Consider the following 18380-nt stretch of genomic DNA (forward strand, 5'->3'; position numbering starts at 1 on the left):
GCTACCGATATATCGTCGGGGTCACATCGTTAGTGACGCACATCCGGCGCCGGTAGCGTCATCGCAGCGTGTGACACCAAGGAGCGACGATTAACGATCGCAAAATCGTTCACAAACGGTGATCGTTGACACATCGCTCCTTTCCTTAATATCGCTGCTGCCACAGGAACGATGTTGTTCGTCGTTCCTGCGGCACCACACATCGCTATGTGTGACACCGCAGGAACGATTAACATCTCCTTACCTGCGTCCACCAGCAATGAGGAAGGAAGGAGGTGGGTGGGATGTTACGTCTCCTAACTTCTATTGCCCGGCCACTTAGTGACGTCGCTATGACGCCGAACGCACCTCTCCCTTGAAGGAGGGATTGTTCGGCTGTCACAGCGACGTCGCTGACAAGGTATGTGCGTGTGACGCTGCCGAAGCGATAATGTTCGCTACAGCAGCGAGCACCAAATGTCGCACGAACGACGGGGGCAGGTGCTATCGCGCTTGACATCGCTAGCAATTGCTAGTGTAAAGCACCCTTAACTCTAGACTCTGCTCTCTCTTTCAAGACACACATCCAAGCCCTCTCCACCTCCTGCCACCTCTAACTCAAAAAAATTTCCCAGATCCATGCATTCCTTTCCCAAGAAGCTGCAAAAACCCTTGTGCATGCCCTTATTATCTCCTGCCTGGATTATTGCAACCTCCTGCTCTGTGGCCTCCCTTCTAACAGTCTCGTACCCCTACAATCAGTTCTAAACTATGCTACCTGACTAATCCACCTGTCCCCCCGCTACTCCCCGACCTCTCCTCTCTGCCAATCCCTTCACTGGCTTCCCATTGCCCAATGACTCCAATTCAAAACCCTAACAATGACCTACAAAGCCATCCACAACCTGTCTCCTCCCTACATCTCTGACCTAGTATCCCGGTACTTACCCGCACGTAACCTTCGATCCTCACAAGATCTCCTTCTCTGCTCCCCTCTCATCTCCTCTTCCCACCATCGCATCCAAGATTTCTAGCGTGCCTCCCCCATACTCTGGAATACTCTGCCACAACACATCAGACTCTTGCCTACCTTGACAAGCTTCAAAAGGAACTTGAAGATCCACCTCTTCCGACAATCCTACAACCTGCGGTAACCCTCAGTCTGATATAGCGCCGCACAACCAGCTCTACCATAACCTACTGTATCCTCACCTATCCCTTGTAGACTGTGAGCCCTCGCGGGCAGGGTCCTCTTTCCTCCTGTACCTGTCTGTGCCTTGTATTGTTTATGATTATTGTACTTGTCCCTATTTTGTATACCCCTTTCACATGTAAAGCTCCATGGAATAAATGGCGCTATAATAATAATTCTATGGACTGCTCTGTGCTTGGTGATGCAGTGATGTTACATCTTCCGTGAAGATAGTGATTCATAATACAAGTGTATGGCATATCCTAGTAAAGTCCAATTGTCTAAGTTACAGGGATTACATGGATCTATTCTGCCATATTATTCCTGTTTTTGTGATTTCAGCTGATTGCGAATATTGCTCACTAATTGAGCGCCTCATAAACAGTAATCAGTCCCTATGATTTTCAGATAAACACTTGGCATAAGTTTAGCAGATTGTACCATAATCATTCTTTACATTTGTCATTTATAGGAAGGCACTCTTCTCAGCTCTCCGTTTCTCAAGGGATTCCTCGCTGGCTATATTGTTTCCAAACTCAGGGCTTCTGCTTTCCTCGGCTTTGTGGTTGGAACTTGCACAGGAATCTATGCTGCCCAAGCCTATGCAGTACCCAACGTGGAGAAGACCATCAAGGACTACCTTAGTTCTTTAAGAAAAGGACCCGATTAGACGGGAAAGAATGTGCTGACACTCCAATATCCGCTCTCTCTGCTTTAAGTGCTTTACTGGAACTCTTCACAAAACTGGCTACTTGATAATTGCATACGGCAGCAACGTGTGCAATTGTCTGAACTGGATCTGCAGTAGGTGGCAGGGGTTAGCTCCGCACATATACCGTAGTGCTGAGTGCTTTCAGTTTTATTCTCTATATTTAATGCAAATCATGCTTTGGATGAAATATTAGAGCCAAATATCTCACACGGATTGGCACAGTTAACCTTTGCCAGCCAACCAGCTAATTACCAGAACACTCATATTTTTTATTTTTTCTTTGGGTCAGATTGCACATATATATCATATAAATGGCTTATTTTTGACTAAGATATTACCTGACGTCTTGTTTGCTCCAAGCCTTTATTTCTGTATCATACATTGCACAAACACATTTTAATTTGTACATAAATAAATGAAATGTGATGCCAAATTCTGGAAACATCTGTATACCTGCCTTTATGTAGTATATACCAGACTTTTATAGCAGTTATGTTTGTTATTAACAATGTGGGACCAGAGGAATCCTCAGGGTCCTCTGCTGGAGAGATGCTCAGGAGGGCACTCTGGGGACTAATGCTAGTGGTCTCTGTCGTCATTTACGGCTCTCATGCTCCTCTGATATCTTTGTGCAGGGTTGGAGGACAGATCCCCTTCAGTTCATCTTCTGTTGTCCTTCTAATTGAATTATCCAAGCTGATGATATCCGGGGTGATGCTTCTGATCTGGGACTGCAGGTCCGTGCAGTTACCAGTCCCGTGGCGACTGGCCATTCCTTATGCTTTGCCTGCCGTCTTATACGGCACTAATAATAATTTGGTGGTTCACATGCAGTACTTTATGGACCCCAGCAGTTTCCAAGTGTTGAGTAACCTTAAGATTGTCAGTACTGCTGTGATGTACAGCATCTTTTTACGTCAGCATCTCTCCATCAGAAAGTGGCTTGCCCTGTCCTTACTGACGGCGGCGGGTGTGATTTACAGCTATGGTGGTATTCAGGATCTGGAGGAACAATCCACCGATACTCAGCTCTACGTCAGTCTACCAGGTCTCCTCCTGATGGTGGGCTACTGCCTGATTTCTGGACTGTCTGCAGTTTACACTGAGGTGACCCTGAAGACTCAGAAAATACCATTAAACCTACAGAACATTTTCTTATATTCTTTCGGAATAATTGTCAACTTTCTGATTTACCTTACGGGTAGTCACACCGGTGGTTTTCTGGACGGGTTTTCTCTTTGGGTTTTGGTTATCATCGTAAGCCAGGCTCTCAATGGCTTGATCATGTCTGCCGTAATGAAGCACAGCAGTAACCTCACCAGACTCTTCATCATTTCCTTCTCCATGCTTGTAAATGGACTGTTATCTTACCTGCTTTTCCAGCTTTGGTTGACTCCCCTTTTCTTTTTAGCGGTTCTTCTCATTGGCTTTGCTGTCTATTTGTTCTATGGCATCAAGTGAAATTCTAAGCGAGAATGTCTCCGAATGAACACTGACTATATGGGTGCATCCAGATGACTGTTTAAATCGGGTGACAATGCTCAGACTGGCCGCATGTCTCTTGACCCAAGCGTGACAGCTTCATATCTTTATATGCAGTAGTCCTGCTCGGTTGGGAGATCCTTGCCCAGTTTGAGTGTTGGGGCCCGATCTCGGACCGATTTATACGTCATCTGAATCTGCCCTTAATACTGTGGGAATATATTGAATAACTTGCAGTAAGGGCAAATAAGGTTTTCCAGGATAGGCTATCACTAGCAGATCTGTGATGGTATGACTCCCCCAATCAGCTACTTAAAGGGGGCTGAGAGTAAACTGCAATGTATACATTGAAGAATCACCGATAAGTAAGCGAGTCCGACCCCCACAGATTTCTATACCAAGGATAGAGTCACAATATTGTGATGCCTTAAAACACCTTTAAAGGGAATCTGTCAGGTGATTATCTAGTGCAGTACTATTATTATTATTATTATTATTATTATTATTAATACTAGTACTATTATCTTTAAATAGGGCTTAAGCAGCTCTAATAGGATCAGTAAGTTTTATTGCTGTACCATCTCCTGTTATCTTGCTGTAAGCTATAGAGAATTCAGTGTGATGCAGTAAATAGCGTATATAAATACAAACTGCCTATGCCCTGCTTCCCTCTCTGTGATAGTAAATCTGAACTGGGTTTGCACTGCTGTCCCCACTCATACTCCCTCCCACCTCTCAGCAGTGATTTTGAAGGCACTGGGCGGTAGGTGGGGCATATGCAAATTGTATTTACATACATTTGACTAGCCATCATCAGACACGGAATTCTCAAGAGCAAGATAACAGGAGAAGCTACAGCAATAAAAGTTACTGATCCTAAAAGGTCCGCTTAAGCCCCATGTAAAGATAACATTAGTATTGTACTAGAAAATTACATGACAGATTCCCTTTAAGGCTGGATTCAGAGATGTAGGCTATTTATCAGATCATTTCTTAAGATTTTGCACAGGTTCAGTTATTAGTGCAGTACGTGACTTCTTTTTTTTTTTTTTATATAGCCAAAGCATGGCATATATCTCCGGAAATATTTTTTCTTTTTACAAAGGAGTGGGTTACATTTTTACTGGGTATAGCTAATACTGCATATTCCAGAGTTTGAGGTTGCGTAGTCTCAGAATTCAGCAGGTATTATGTGACTACAGACTGCCGAATAGTGACCACGTGCAATGTGCACACTGTCATGATTTCTTCTGTTTCCTATGCGGGTGTGCGGTCACGTGCTGACTAGTCTCATCTCCCTTCTTTAAATAGAAGAGGATTAAGAAAAGCCAGATGATACTAGTCTACACATCTTTACACGTATGTAAATTGCCCATTTATTTGGAGAGTACAGCGAAGTGTGCATATTGCATTCTGCAGACTTTCTTCTGAGACCACCCTCCACCCTGGTACTGAAAGTGACTGAACTCTTGTCATGTAGTCACCCTACCTGGTGCCACTCCCTATTCTTTTCAGACCAGCGTTTCAGTGCTGCATCCAAGATGGCCACCTTGGAGGCATGGGGCGCACGCGGCCTTTCATGTGCTGTGCAGGCATGATTCAGACTTTACCACTGTGACGGCCATCTTGGATGCAGGAGCACATTACCGCTAGTCTCAGGAGCAGAGGCCATGGAAGGAAACGGGGCACCAAGTACGGTGACTATACATGAGAAATATATAGTCACATTTCAGTGCTAGGGTGGAGGGTTGCTTTAAAGTAATTTCTCCACCCTTAAAGGTATAACCGTGATTCTAAGACTCCTGTGGCTACAAACCACTATCCTGTCTAATCCGTGTTTCTCCTGTGTCATTTCTGGTAAAATGTGTCTACCTTTTTGTTGGTGATTTTTAGTTTTTGAGGTTTGTTTTTTTTTTTTTTTTTCTTTTTACAAGTGTCAATAGGAGGCGAAATCAGTGCTTATCAGTTTTACATTAGTTGTTGGCTGATTTCTGTATTGCCTGTATGCCATGCTGGTGAGGCTGCCCCTCCAGAGTTCAATGGGTTGATATGCGCTGTCTCCTCTTTTTTATCAGAGCTGTCCTCTCATCTAAGTTTGACAGGTTGGGATTTATGTGAGCTCCGAAGTCTCCTTAAACTGGGGTTATATGGTGACGTGTCAGATGGCAGCAGTTCTCCAAGTTGCACGACCAAATACACTTTCAGATGTGGACTATTATAGAACTCCAATTTAGCCATAAAACAGCCACGTTGCAGACAAGTCGTGTACGGTTTGTATTGATGTCTGTGGCAAATGTCATATTTAAAGGGTTATTCCCATCTCTAAGATCTTATCCTAATATGTAGTAAGTGTAGTAATAATATTAGAAAATAATTCCAATTAGAAATGTAGTATAGTTCTTCTAAGGCCGGGGCCACACAGGGGACATTTCGATCCTCGCATAACACTCTGCTCCCGCTGGCAGCACAGCGAGAGACGAGTGTCATGCGAGTGTCACTGCAACTGATGTCCGATCATGCGATTGGACCACAGCTGCTGGGGTCGGGTCGGCGCTGCGGAGGGGAGGAAGGGATTTATCTCCCTCTCTCCTCCGTTGCCGGCTATTGCCATTCTCGCGGTACACCGGTGTACTGCGAGTGCAGTGCGGTTTTTTTTTTTTTGTTTTTTTTTCCCCCCTTCACCCCATAGACTTGAATGCGTGTGAGAGAAACCAGGAACGCATTAGTCGCAACATGCTGCAATTGTTTTCTCAGTCCGATTAGGGCTGAGAAAATAATTGCTCATGGGTGCTTACACACAGGCTAATATTAGTCCGAGTGGAATGCGATGTTTTATCGCATCCACTCTCTCCGATTTTCATGCCATGTGTCTTAGGGGTACTTTGCACGCTGCGACATCGCTAGCCGATGATAGCGATGCCAAGCGTGATAGTACCCGCCCCGTCGCACATGCGATATCTTGTGATCGCTGCTGTAGCGAACATTATCGCTACGGCAGCTTCACACGCACATACCTGCCCTGTGACGTCGCTCTGGCCGGCGACCCGCCTCCTTCTTAAGGGGGCGGGTCGTGCGGCGTCACAGCGACGTCACACGGCAGGCAGCCAGAGAATCGGAGGGGCGGAGATGAGTGGGATGTAAACATCCCGCCCACCTTCGCCCTTCCGCATTGCCGGTGGGCACAGGTAAGGAGATGTTTGTCGGTCCTGCGGCTTTACACACAGCGATGTGTGGAGCTGCAGGAACGACAAACAACATCGTACCTGCGGACGCACCGACATTATGAAAATAATTGATGTGACACAGATCAGCGATTTTTGACTGTTTCACGCTCGTTCATCTTCTCTCCTAGGCTTTACACGTTGCGACGTCGTTACCGGCGCCGGATGTGCGTCCTTTACGATTTGACCCCGACGATATCGCAGTAGTGATGTCGCAACGTGCAAAGTACCCTTCAGGCCTAATTCACTATGTCGCTTACCTCATGTGCAGGGCATTGCAGGACCTTAGTTATCCATGGAAATAAATGCGTCACTCTGTTGTGATGGAGATCTGGTGCTAGAGTATTAGCAAAAAACCTCAGCAGCGCTCAAATTGCGATTATGATGAAATTTTAATAGCAATCAAATATAAACTTGACGTTTCAGTCATATAATGCGGGCCTTCATCAGAAAAAAATTGATTGCTGCTGAAGATGATGATCACTTCAGCAATCAAGTTTTTTGTTTTTTTTCTGATGAAGGTCTGCTTTATATGACCAAAATGTCAAGTTTTTGATTGCAAGTGTATTTGAGTGACGAGGCTTAGGTATCCATGGTTACGTCCACAAGCCACTGTCCCTATATGTGGGGTCGTATGGATGCCTAAGCTGCAATGCCCTGTATATGAGGTAAGAGACATGGCTATATCAGAACTACACTACATTTCTAATTGGAGGTACTGTATTTGTTAATATTATTATTACACCTACTACATATTGGTATAGGATCTTGGAGATAGGAATACCCCTTTAACTTTTGACCAGTTGCAGAACATCCACATTTGGAAATCTTTGTAACTGTGTATTGTAGCAGTATGTTTCCGAGCGCAACACTGTACCATGGGAAATGGCATCTAATGTTGCAATGTGTCAGCAGTTTGTGTGGTGTGACAAGCTGCCGTGTAACCCTAGCTGTATGTATACATAACCTCATGCTCTGGCCACAGATACCAGTCCAGTGCAGTTGGTATATAGGGGAGTAGTGCAGAACTACAGGAGCAGATTACTCACGAATGTGCGAGGATGAATAAAATGGCTATGAATCTGGCTTTAGACAGCTCCCTCTAGTGACAGGCAGTTGTAATTATCATTTTAGGGCTCTGTTCACATCTTGCTTTGAGCAGAGGTATACCTCCAATAGAAGGTTTTGATGTACCCCACTGTATAGCAATTAAGTAGGATTTGTCACCCGTAAATTTCAATTGTAAAAACAAAAGAAAATTGTGTGGCGTCAAAGCGAAATAATAGGTATAGCATAGATCCAGCATGGATAATAAAGAAAACCGGTAGTATTGTATTTGCCAACTAATCATTTTAGTATGTATTTTCGATTACATAATTGCTTTTATGTATTAAAATGGTTGTCAGGGGCGTAGCGCTGCCCTGCTTGTTGAGAGGCGGTGTGCTCCTGATTGATTAGCAGTTTATTCCAGTGGTATGGTGGGGCTTCTGGAGTGAGCTGGCATTCTCTGATGCTTCAAGCAATGATGGCTTTGCCTTTATATTTTTGGAGGAGTGCAAAGGCTCTGAAGTTGCCTGGATCCAGCAATCTGGGCAGCTTTAGTGCAGTGAGTACAAGCTCTATAGTAAAGAGCTTGTATGCACTGTGGTCCTTGCCTAGGAAACCGGCCACCTCTGATTAACTGCAGAGGTGTCAAGTAACCTAGGCAAAGAGTGCTAAAAAATCTAATTCGAAAACAGGGAAGGAACTCCCAAGAATTTTTTTTTGTCCTTAAACGAATCTAAATGTGTTTGTAATGTTAGTGTAATAAAAGTCCGTCTTCGTAGTTTCCAGCACAATTCCAGTCATCTTCTGACTCGCATAACTACGACGTAGGTTTCAGGAAGTATCAGAAGGAGACTACGTAGGCTTAGGGCCGTTTCACACATCCGGAATTTCGTCAGATCCGACACGCATGCAGTACAGTAGATTTATTTAGAGTGGAAGCGCGACACTATGCGTACAAATGCGGTTGTGCGTGAAGCACACAACCGCATGGTGTCGCACTTCCACTGTAAATGAATGTACTGTACTGCATGCGTGCCGGATCTGGCATTCGGCGAAATGCCGGATGTGTGAAACGGGCCTTAAATTGTAAAAGCCACTTCTATTTCACACACAAACCCCAGTGTGGTCTGGTAAGCCAGAATTTCAGTCACTTGAGTGAGAGTAGGACCGGAGTGGTCCTGGAACACAATACTTTATCGCACTTACGTTACATATACATTTAGACAGGCTTCAGGAATAAGAAATTTTGCGATTGTGCTTCTTTAATAAGAAGTTGCAGATATGCTTCTTTTTACAACCACTTTGCAATGTTACCAACTTGAGAATAACCCTTGAATTATGGGCAGCCAAATACCGATGAAGAGCCCTGTGTAAGAACAGTGTATTGGCCCCTCCTTGTGTGTGCGCGACAAAAGCTGCTTTTGAGGTAGAAGTGGACCCCCTTACGTCTTGGGCCGCTGCACAGGGGTCCAGGTTGCATTAATGGTATGTCCACCCCCGCCTTGAATGTTCCCAATGTATAATTATCATTGGCTGAATATGCAGGTTGAATGTTATCACAGATTTTTATACTAATCCTCTCCCTAAAGTCAGTTTTTGTTGGTATCAGTCCATTAGTTGAGTTTGTTTTTCATTCTATGCCTATAAATACTTAGTATACGCAAATCAGGAAAACAGGGTTTCCTTCCAGGAAACAGCCATATGTATTCACCTGCAAAACTTTTCCACCAATGCTCAACATCTTCCCAAGACTTGCACCGAAGTGTTATAAAAATTGCTCTTAATCTTTATTGGGAATTTTTTATTTATTCTGCTCACAGCGTATCAGTAGAGTGCCATACAATCGGCTTTCCCCAGTAACCTATGGCACTCCCGGCTGATCTGAGACTAAAATTCCCGGCATGTCTTGACAACTGAAGGATTGTTGGGAATTTAAATTTTTGGACTCCTGCTAACATTGGACTGATGAATGCATGTGTCCTTAGAAATCCTCCGTTGTCGCCATGGTCATTTTTCCTCTTGGTAGACACTATACGGCTTTCTATGCTTTCATGGACAAGTAACAGAAGCTCTTATGTTAGTTTTGCAATTTGCTTGTGAGAATACAATATTGAATGGTGAACTTCGAGACTCGAAATCTATGCATTTTTCTTTTTAATAGAACTTTAAATGAAATCCTTATCTATGGTGAACATGTTTTTGTAATACAGAATAAAATGTATTTTTCTTTTTCTACGTGTGGCCTAAACAATTTTTGTGTCATATCTTATTACATAATGGTAAAGGGCTGCCAGTGATATTGAAGATTAGGAATAATAAACCCAAAAGGCTATCCCATTTTCCCAGCAATGTGCCAGCCCCTGGGGTCAGGACTTACTGTGTGAAGCCAAATAACGATGCTTTCTTTTGGTGTGTCCAATGGAATAGATACATGAAGAGTGGAAATTAATGTTGATTTGTGGCTATAGTTAGCCAGCTGCTAGACCATCCTATGTTTATGGCCATATAATGAGAGGACAGGACACATCAAGCTTTGACCAGCATTTCACGATCGCAGGGCTGGTTGCCATCACTGGCACATTTCATGGATGGCTCTTCAGGAGACCTTTTTGTTTCTTGAGTCTTTTGGTGTCAAATGGATTATGCTCCAAAATCCACATTTAAAACAAAAAAAAAACAAAAACAAACCCTTCAACTACACTTGGAATAAGCTTACTTTCTTTTTCGCTCTATTGGGAGACCCAGACAATTGGGTGTATAGGCTATGCCTCCGGAGGCAGCACAAAGTATTACACTCAAAAGTGTTAAGCCCCTCCCCTTCTGCCTATACACCCGCCGTGCTCCCACGGGCTCCTCAGTTTTTTGCTTTGTGCGAAGGAGGCAGACATGCAAGCACAGCTCCACAGATTAGTCAGCAGCAGCTGCTGACTAGGTCGGATGGAAGAAAAGTGGGCCTATATAGGGCCCCCAGCATGCTCCCTTCTCACCCCACTTTTGTCGGCGGTGTTGTTAAGGTTGAGGTATCCATTGCGGGTACGGAGGCTGGAGCCCACATGCTGTTTTTTCTTCCCCATCCCCCTTAGGGCTCTGGGTGAAGTGGGATCTTATCGGTCTCCAGGCACTGAGACCGGGCTTCATCCACAACTCCTGTGGAGCCTGATGGATAGGAGCCGATACCGTTCAGGGACATGGCCCTGCATCTTAAAGGTACTCTGTATCCCTATGGGGACCGCGCACGGCATCACCTCAGCTTTGCTGGGTGTGCTAGTGCACCGGGGACCGCGGCGCTGACCGGGTCTATATGTGCCATTACACACTCAGCGTCGCTGAGTGCGTTTATATGTAAGGGCTACCGCACTGACCGCCGTTGCCACGGGACACTGCGGCGCGGCTGGGACTTGTAGTTCGCCGGGGACTTTCACGCGACCGCGCTTTTACGGCGGCCGCGTTTATTACTACAGTCCCCGGCTTCATTGCGGCCTAGTTTCCCTTTTTTTCTCCCGCCCTCAGCCCTGACAGGCAGGGGAAGGGGGGACGCTGCACGGAGCGAGCAGCAATGAGGGCTGGAGTATGATTTACATGCTCCACTCCCCTCACTGTGCACAGTATGAGCGCCCGTTTCGCGCTCTTTCTAGGCCACGCCCACAGCTTCCTCAGCTCGTCAGGACGCCGCAGCCATTCCTGTCAGCTCCACCGACGCTGCAGAGAGGGACATATTCATCGGAGACCCAGACACGGTCTCTGGTGGCCTCACAACCGCTTAGGCGGCTGGTAAGCAGCACATGTGGTGCTAGCCCCATGGTGCTGTATTGTATTGGTACATTATTTGTGTACTGTATATAATTTACACTGTATGAGCACAGTTCTTTCTGGCTATATACCCTATTGTGTTACTCAGGGAAAACTATAGCATGGCGCCCACAAAAGGCAGGGGTGCCAAAACACAGGCTTATTATGTTGCCTGCGCCGCATGTAAGACCCAGGTGGCAGCAAGTCCCCTGTGACACTTCCTCAGCCGGATCCTCTGCTAAGAGGGGCCCAGGGGGAGCCACCTGTTGTCACTGTCCAGGTGACAGGGACTGAGTTTGCAGCCTTTAAGGATCAACTATCTGAGACTATGGCTAAGATACTAGAAGCCTTGTAGTCCAGACCGGTATCTCAGCAAAGGGACTCTGTTGAATCATTGTTCCCTGACCCCCCTCAGTTGGACCAACAAGGTCCTCACGGGGTATCTCATACATCCCAGACGGAGGGTTCGGACTTAGAACCTAGCCCCAGATCGTCTAAGCGGGCCCGCTTAGAATTCCCTCGACATCATATTGTTTAGGGTCTCAGCGGGGGGATTCTCTGGTTGATGATGCGGAGACAGCTGATCAGGATTCTGATCCTGGGAGCGCTCTCAATCTTAATTCTCCAGGCGGGGACGCTATAGTGAATGATCTTATTGCATCCATTCATCAGTTGCTGGATATTCTTCCCTCAGCCCCTCCGGCGAGGAGTCAGATTCTCAGCAGGAGAAATTTCGCTTCAGGTTCCCAAGCGTACACAGAGTATGTTTCTAGACCACTCTGATGTCAGAGAGGCAATCCAGAATCACCATGCTTGTCCGGATAAGCGTTTCTCTAAGCGCCTTAAGGATACACGTTATCCTTTTCCCCCGGAAGTGGTTAAAGGTTGGATTCAATGTCCCAAAGTGGATCCTCCAATCTCCAGACTGGCGGCTAGATCCATACTTGCAGTGGAAGATGGGGCCTCGCTTAAACATGCCACTGACAGGCAGATGGAGCTCTGGATGAAATCCATCTATGAAGCTATCGGAGCTTCTTTTGCCCCAGCATTCGCAGCCATATGGGCGCTACAAGCTATATCAGCAGGTCAAGCGAAAATTGAAGCGGCCGCGCCACAAGTGGCTTCCATTACCTCCCAGACCTCGGCAATTGCGTCTTACGCTATGAATGCTGTCCTGGACTCTGTGAGCCGTACGGCAGTTGCGACCGCCAATTCGGTAGTAGTCCGCAGGGCCTTGTGGCTACGGGAGTGGAAGGCAGATTCCGCTTCCAAAAAAGGCGTTTAACCGGTTTGCCAATTTCTGGCGACAGGCTCTTTGGCGAGCGCCTGGATGAAATCATCAAACAATCCAAGGGAAAGGATACATCCTTACCCCAGCCCAAGCAGAACCTCTCCCAACAGAGGAGAGGGCAGTCGAGGTTTCGGTCCTTTTGGGGCGCGGGCAGGTCCCAATTCTCCTCGTCCAAAAGGTCTCAGAAAGAACAAAGGAACTCTGATGCATGGCGGTCTAAGTCACGTCCTAAAAAGGCCATTGGGAGCACCGCTAACAAAGCGGCTGCCTCATGACTTTCTACCTCCTCTAGTAGCATCCTCGGTCGGTGGCAGGCTCTCCCGCTTTTGCGACACCTGGCTGCCACAAATAAAAGATCGCTGGGTGAGAGACATTCTCTCTCACGGTTACAAGATAGAGTTCATCTCTCGTCCCCCGACTCGATTCTTCCGGTCCTCTCCGCCTCCCGAGCGAGCCGAGGCTCTTCGGCAGGCGCTGGGCACCCTGAAGGCAGAAGGAGTGGTGGCCCCTGTTCCTCTTCAGCAACAGGGCCACGGTTTTTACTCCAACTTGTTTGTGGTCCCAAAGAAGGACGGGTCCTTCCGTCCTGTCCTGGACCTGAAACTTCTCAACAAACACGTAAAGACCAGGCGGTTCCGGATGGAATCCCTCCGTTCCGTCATCGCCTCAATGTCCCAGGGAGATTTCCTTGCATCGATCGATATCAAAGATGCTTATCTCCACGTTCCGATTGCCCCAGAGCACCAACGCTTCTTGCGCTTCGCCATGGAAAACGAACACCTACAGTTCGTGGCACTACCATTCGGCCTGGCAACAGCCCCACGGGTTTTCACCAAGGTTATGGCTACTGTAGTAGCGGTCCTCCATTCTCAGGGTCATTCTGTGATCCCGTACTTGGACGATCTGTTGATCAAGGCACCCTCTCAAGAGGCATGCCAACACAGCCTCGACAGTTTCGGGTGGATCATCAATTTTCCAAAGTCAAATCTGACACCGGCCCAATCGCTGACGTACCTTGGCATGGAGTTTTCATACCCTCTCAGCGATAGTGAAGCTTCCGCTGATCAAACAGCAGTCACTACAGAAAGGGGTACAGTCTCTCCTTCAAGGCCAGTCACACCCCTTGAGGCGCCTCATGCACTTCCTGGGGAAGATGGTGGCAGCAATGGAAGCAGTCCCTTTCGCGCAGTTTCACCTGCGTCCCCTTCAATGGGACATCCTACGCAAATGGGACAGGAAGCAGACGTCCCTCGACAGGACCGTCTCCCTCTCTCAGGCGACCAAAGCCTCCCTTCGGTGGTGGCTTCTTCCCACTTCATTATCGAAGGGGAAATCCTTCCTTCCCCCATCCTGGGAAGTAGTCACGACAGACGCGAGTCTGTCAGGATGGGGAGCGGTTTTTTCTCCACCACAGGACTCAGGGTACGTGGACCCGGCAAGAGTCCTCGCTTCAGATCAATGTTCTGGAAATTCGGGCAGTGTATCTTGCCCTGAAAGCGTTCCAGCAGTGGCTGGCAGGCAAGCAGATCCGAATTCAGTCGGACAATTCCACAGCGGTGGCATACATCAATCACCAAGGCGGCACACGCAGTCGTCAAGCCTTTCAGGAAGTCCGGCGGATCTTGATGTGGGTGGAAGCCACGTCCTCCACCATATCCGCAGTTCACATCCCAGGCGTGGAAAACTGGGAAGCAGATTATCTCAGTCGCCAGGGCATGGACGCAGGGGAATGGTCCCTTCACCCGGACGTGTTTCAGGAGATCTGTTGCCGCTGGGGGGTGCCGGACGTCGACCTCATGGCGTCCCGGCACAACAACAAGGTACCAATGTTCATGGCACGGTCTCAAGACCCCAGAGCTCTGGCGGCAGACGCCTTAGTTCAGGTTTGGTCGCAGTTTCAGCTCCCGTATGTGTTTCCTCCGCTGGCACTGTTGCCCAGAGTGTTACGCAAGATCAGGGCCGACTGCCGCCGCGCCATCCTCGTCGCTCCAGACTGGCCGAGGAGGTCGTGGTGCCCGGATCTGTGGCATCTCACGGTCGGCCAACCGTGGGCACTACCAGACCGAACAGACTTGCTGTCTCAAGGGCCGTTTTTCCATCTGAATTCTGCGGCCCTCAACCTGACTGCGTGGCCATTGAGTCCTGGATCCTAGAGTCTTCAGGATTATCTCAGGATGTCATTGCCACTATGAGACAGGCTAGGAAACCAACGTCCGCCAAGATCTATCACAGGACGTGAAAAATTTTTCTGTCATGGTGCTCTGCTCAGGGTTTTTCTCCCTGGCCATTTGCATTACCTACTTTTCTGTCCTTCCTTCAATCTGGACTGGAAAAGGGTTTGTCGCTTGGCTCCCTTAAGGGACAAGTTTCTGCGCTCTCGGTGTTTTTCCAGAAGCGCCTAGCTAGACTTCCACAGGTACGCACGTTCCTGCAGGGAGTTTGTCACATTGTTCCACCTTACAAGCGGCCGTTAGAACCCTGGGATCTGAACAGGGTGCTGATGGTTCTTCAGAAACCACCATTCGAGCCAATGAGAGATATCTCTCTCTCACGCCTTTCGCAGAAGGTGGTCTTCCTAGTAGCAGTCACCTCTCTTCGGAGAGTGTCTGAGCTAGCAGCGTTGTCATGCAAAGCTCCTTTTCTGGTGTTTCACCAGGACAAGGTAGTTCTACGTCCGGTTCCGGAATTTCTCCCTAAGGTTGTATCCCCCTTTCATCTCAATCAGGATATCTCCTTACCTTCTTTTTATCCTCATCCAGTTCACCAATGTGAAAAGGATTTGCACTTGTTAGATCTGGTGAGAGCACTCAGATTCTACATTTCTCGTACGGCGCCCCTGCGCCGCTCGGATGCACTCTTTGTCCTTGTCGCTGGCCAGCGTAAAGGGTCACAGGCTTCCAAATCAACCCTGGCTCGGTGGATCAAAGAGCCAATTATCGAAGCTTACCGTTCGGCTGGGCTTCCGGTTCCCTCAGGGCTGAAGGCCCATTCTACCAGAGCCGTGGGCGCGTCCTGGGCTTTGAGGCACCAGGCTACGGCTCAGCAGGTGTGTCAGGCGGCTACCTGGTCGAGCCTGCACACTTTCACGAAACACTATCAGGTGCATACCTATGCTGCGGCGGATGCCAGCCTAGGTAGACGAGTCCTTCAGGCGGCGGTTGCCCACCTGTAGGAAAGGGCCGTTTTACGGCTCTCTTGCGAGGTATTATTTTACCCACCCAGGGACTGCTTTTGGACGTCCCAATTGTCTGGGTCTCCCAATATAGCGAAAAAGAAGAACGGAATTTTGTTTACTTACCGTAAATTCCTTTTCTTCTAGCTCTAATTGGGAGACCCAGCACCCGCCCCTGTTTTTTTTGTGTACACATGTTGTTCATGTTGAATGGTTTCAGTTCTCCGATGTTCCTTCGGATTGACGTTACTTTAAACCAGTTTGTAATTATATTTCCTCCTTCTTGCTTTTGCACCAAAACTGAGGAGCCCGTGGGAGCACGGGGGGTGTATAGGCAGAAGGGGAGGGGCTTAACACTTTTGAGTGTAATACTTTGTGCTGCCTCCGGAGGCATAGCCTATACACCCAATTGTCTGGGTCTCCCAATTAGAGCTAGAAGAAAAGGAATTTACGGTAAGTAAACAAAATTCCGTTCATTTATTTTAATGGGAAACCATACCTATTGGGCACATTTGTTTTAGATTATCAACAATTAAACTTATTCAAAAGTCTTTAAAAATGAAGGTTGTCTCTTGAGCAGCTCAGAGCTGTTAATTTTCTTGCTTTTTGGTAAGGTGAGCTCTCCTCTTTGAGTAACGGTTCTAGTGAATCATAGACCTATAAAGCTCAGCACAGGTTCTATTATACTATATTCAGCTAGTCTCTCTCCTTGTGCCCCACACTGATCTGTCTGATCGGTGCGGTGCAGGAGAAAAAGATACCACGACCTGCACGGATGCTGCACGTCCTGTGTACCTGAAGAAACTTTCAGCTCGTGTGATCAGTCACATTCCTGGAAGGAATTTCTAGCTGTCTATGTAGCAAAACAGTGTGTGTATGTAGTAGATCTGTGAGTTGTTTTAAAGTTGTTTGTGTATCTAGGAGAGCAGTGTTTACGTCAGTAGGAGCGCAGTATATGTATGTATGGCATGAAGAGTACGTTAACGACAGTTCTCTCCAGTCCGGTCATAGTCTGCATCTCGGTGAGTTCAATTCCGAAAAAAAGACAGGCCGCAAGGTTGGCTGGGGGTAGCAATCACCAGAGTGAGACCAGAGATTGGAGAATGGTCCGCTGCAGTGCTGCCCCTGTGACAGGTGTCAATCCCTAGGGCCTTGAAACTACCAAGCTCATGTGAGGAATGTCGATAGGGAGACTGCCTCGAGTCCCCATTGTTCCCTGGAGGAGGTGAGGATCTCAAGACTGCCGGAGATAGCAGCCAATCCGGACATTCGATATATGTCACCATGAAGCTCAATTGGCCGTGCATATGCAGACGACGGATGCAAAGACCTGGGTCTGAATACAGCTGGTCGACGACACGTTACAGAAAGAAGGGTGGACTCGGATCCTGAGAACGCAGTGTGGTGCCCGTTGCACCAGCTGAGAAGTTTTGAAGATTGTGGAAGGCCACAGATCAGCAAGTCTAAAGGGGGCTTTAGATATCGCTGGTGAAAGCACCCACCCGCGTCGTTTGTGCATCACGGGCCAATCGCTGCCCGTGGCGCACAAAATCGTTAGGAGCCGTCACACGGACTTACCTGCCTAGTGACGTCGCTGTTGCTGGCGAACCGCCTCCTTTCTAAATCGGTGGTTCGTGCGGCGTCACTAAGCGTCCGCCGAATAGAAGCGGAGGGGTGGAGATGAGCGGCCGTAACATCCAGCCCACCTCCTTCCTTCCCCGTTGTCGGCGGCCGCAGGTAAGCTGTAGTTCGTCGTTCCCGAGGTGTCACACGTAGCGATGTATGCTACCTCGGGAACGACGAACAACCTCCGTCCTGCAACAATCAACGATTTTTTGAAAATGAACGACGTGTCAACAATAAGGTATTTTTGATCGTTAACGGCCGTTCGTTGGTGCCACACGCAACGACGTCGCTAACGATGCTGGATGTGCATCACGGAATCAGTGACCCCGGTGATATATCGTTAGATACGTCGTTGCGTGTAAGGCTAGTTTCACACTTGCGTTGTTTTGACGCAAACTGAATCCATCACTAATGTAGTACAGTTCATTTATTTACATTGGAAGCGCGTTACTATGGCGCGTGTGTGTGTCATGCAGTACCCGCCTGTGTCCACATGATGTCGCGCTTCCACTGTAAATAAATGAACTGTACTACATTAGTGATGGAACCCGATTCCGTCAAAATAGCGCAAATGTGAAACGGCCCTAACGGGTCATTTAGACACGCATATCCAGGACTCCTGCCTTTTGTAGTAACGGATGGCTGAAGGAAAATTGTTTTATCCCCTTTCCTTTATTTGCGTACTCCTTGCTGGATTATAGGACTTTGAATCCCCGAGAGAGCTGCAAGCCCTTTGCTAAGGACTTTGCCCAATCCAGGATGGACTTTGCCCCTATGAATCTGTGTGCCTGTCTAATGGACCAGAATGTAGCGAAAAGGACGGTACCCCAAATCTATGGGAGAACTAAGGAATGTGCCCTTGATGTGAA

The 18380-nt window shown here is 47.6% G+C and overlaps 2 protein-coding genes across 2 annotated transcripts in view; both read left to right on the forward strand.

Moving 5' to 3' along the window:
- LOC142303223 (SLC35A4 upstream open reading frame protein) overlaps nt 1-2316 on the forward strand; it is a 29938-nt gene extending 27622 nt beyond the window's left edge. Inside the window, exon 3 of the mRNA XM_075344436.1 lies at nt 1644-2316. Within this exon, the coding sequence (XP_075200551.1) occupies nt 1644-1841 (198 nt within the window). The 3' untranslated portion in view covers nt 1842-2316. The remainder of the gene's footprint in view (nt 1-1643) is intronic.
- A 51-nt stretch (nt 2317-2367) lies between these two features.
- On the forward strand, nt 2368-9866 carry SLC35A4 (solute carrier family 35 member A4). The gene has a single exon (XM_075344435.1). It carries the CDS (start codon nt 2376-2378, stop codon nt 3342-3344), a length of 969 nt encoding a protein of 322 aa, XP_075200550.1. The 5' UTR covers nt 2368-2375; the 3' UTR covers nt 3345-9866.
- Nucleotides 9867-18380: the final 8514 nt, after the last annotated feature.

The sequence above is a fragment of the Anomaloglossus baeobatrachus genome, chromosome 4 (assembly GCF_048569485.1).
Source record: "Anomaloglossus baeobatrachus isolate aAnoBae1 chromosome 4, aAnoBae1.hap1, whole genome shotgun sequence".
Classification (NCBI taxonomy): Eukaryota; Metazoa; Chordata; class Amphibia; order Anura; family Aromobatidae; genus Anomaloglossus; species Anomaloglossus baeobatrachus.

Bases quoted from the DNA above. Each gene is read 5' to 3' on its own strand.
- SLC35A4 (XM_075344435.1), top strand. From the start codon at position 2,376: ATGTTTGTTATTAACAATGTGGGACCAGAGGAATCCTCAGGGTCCTCT.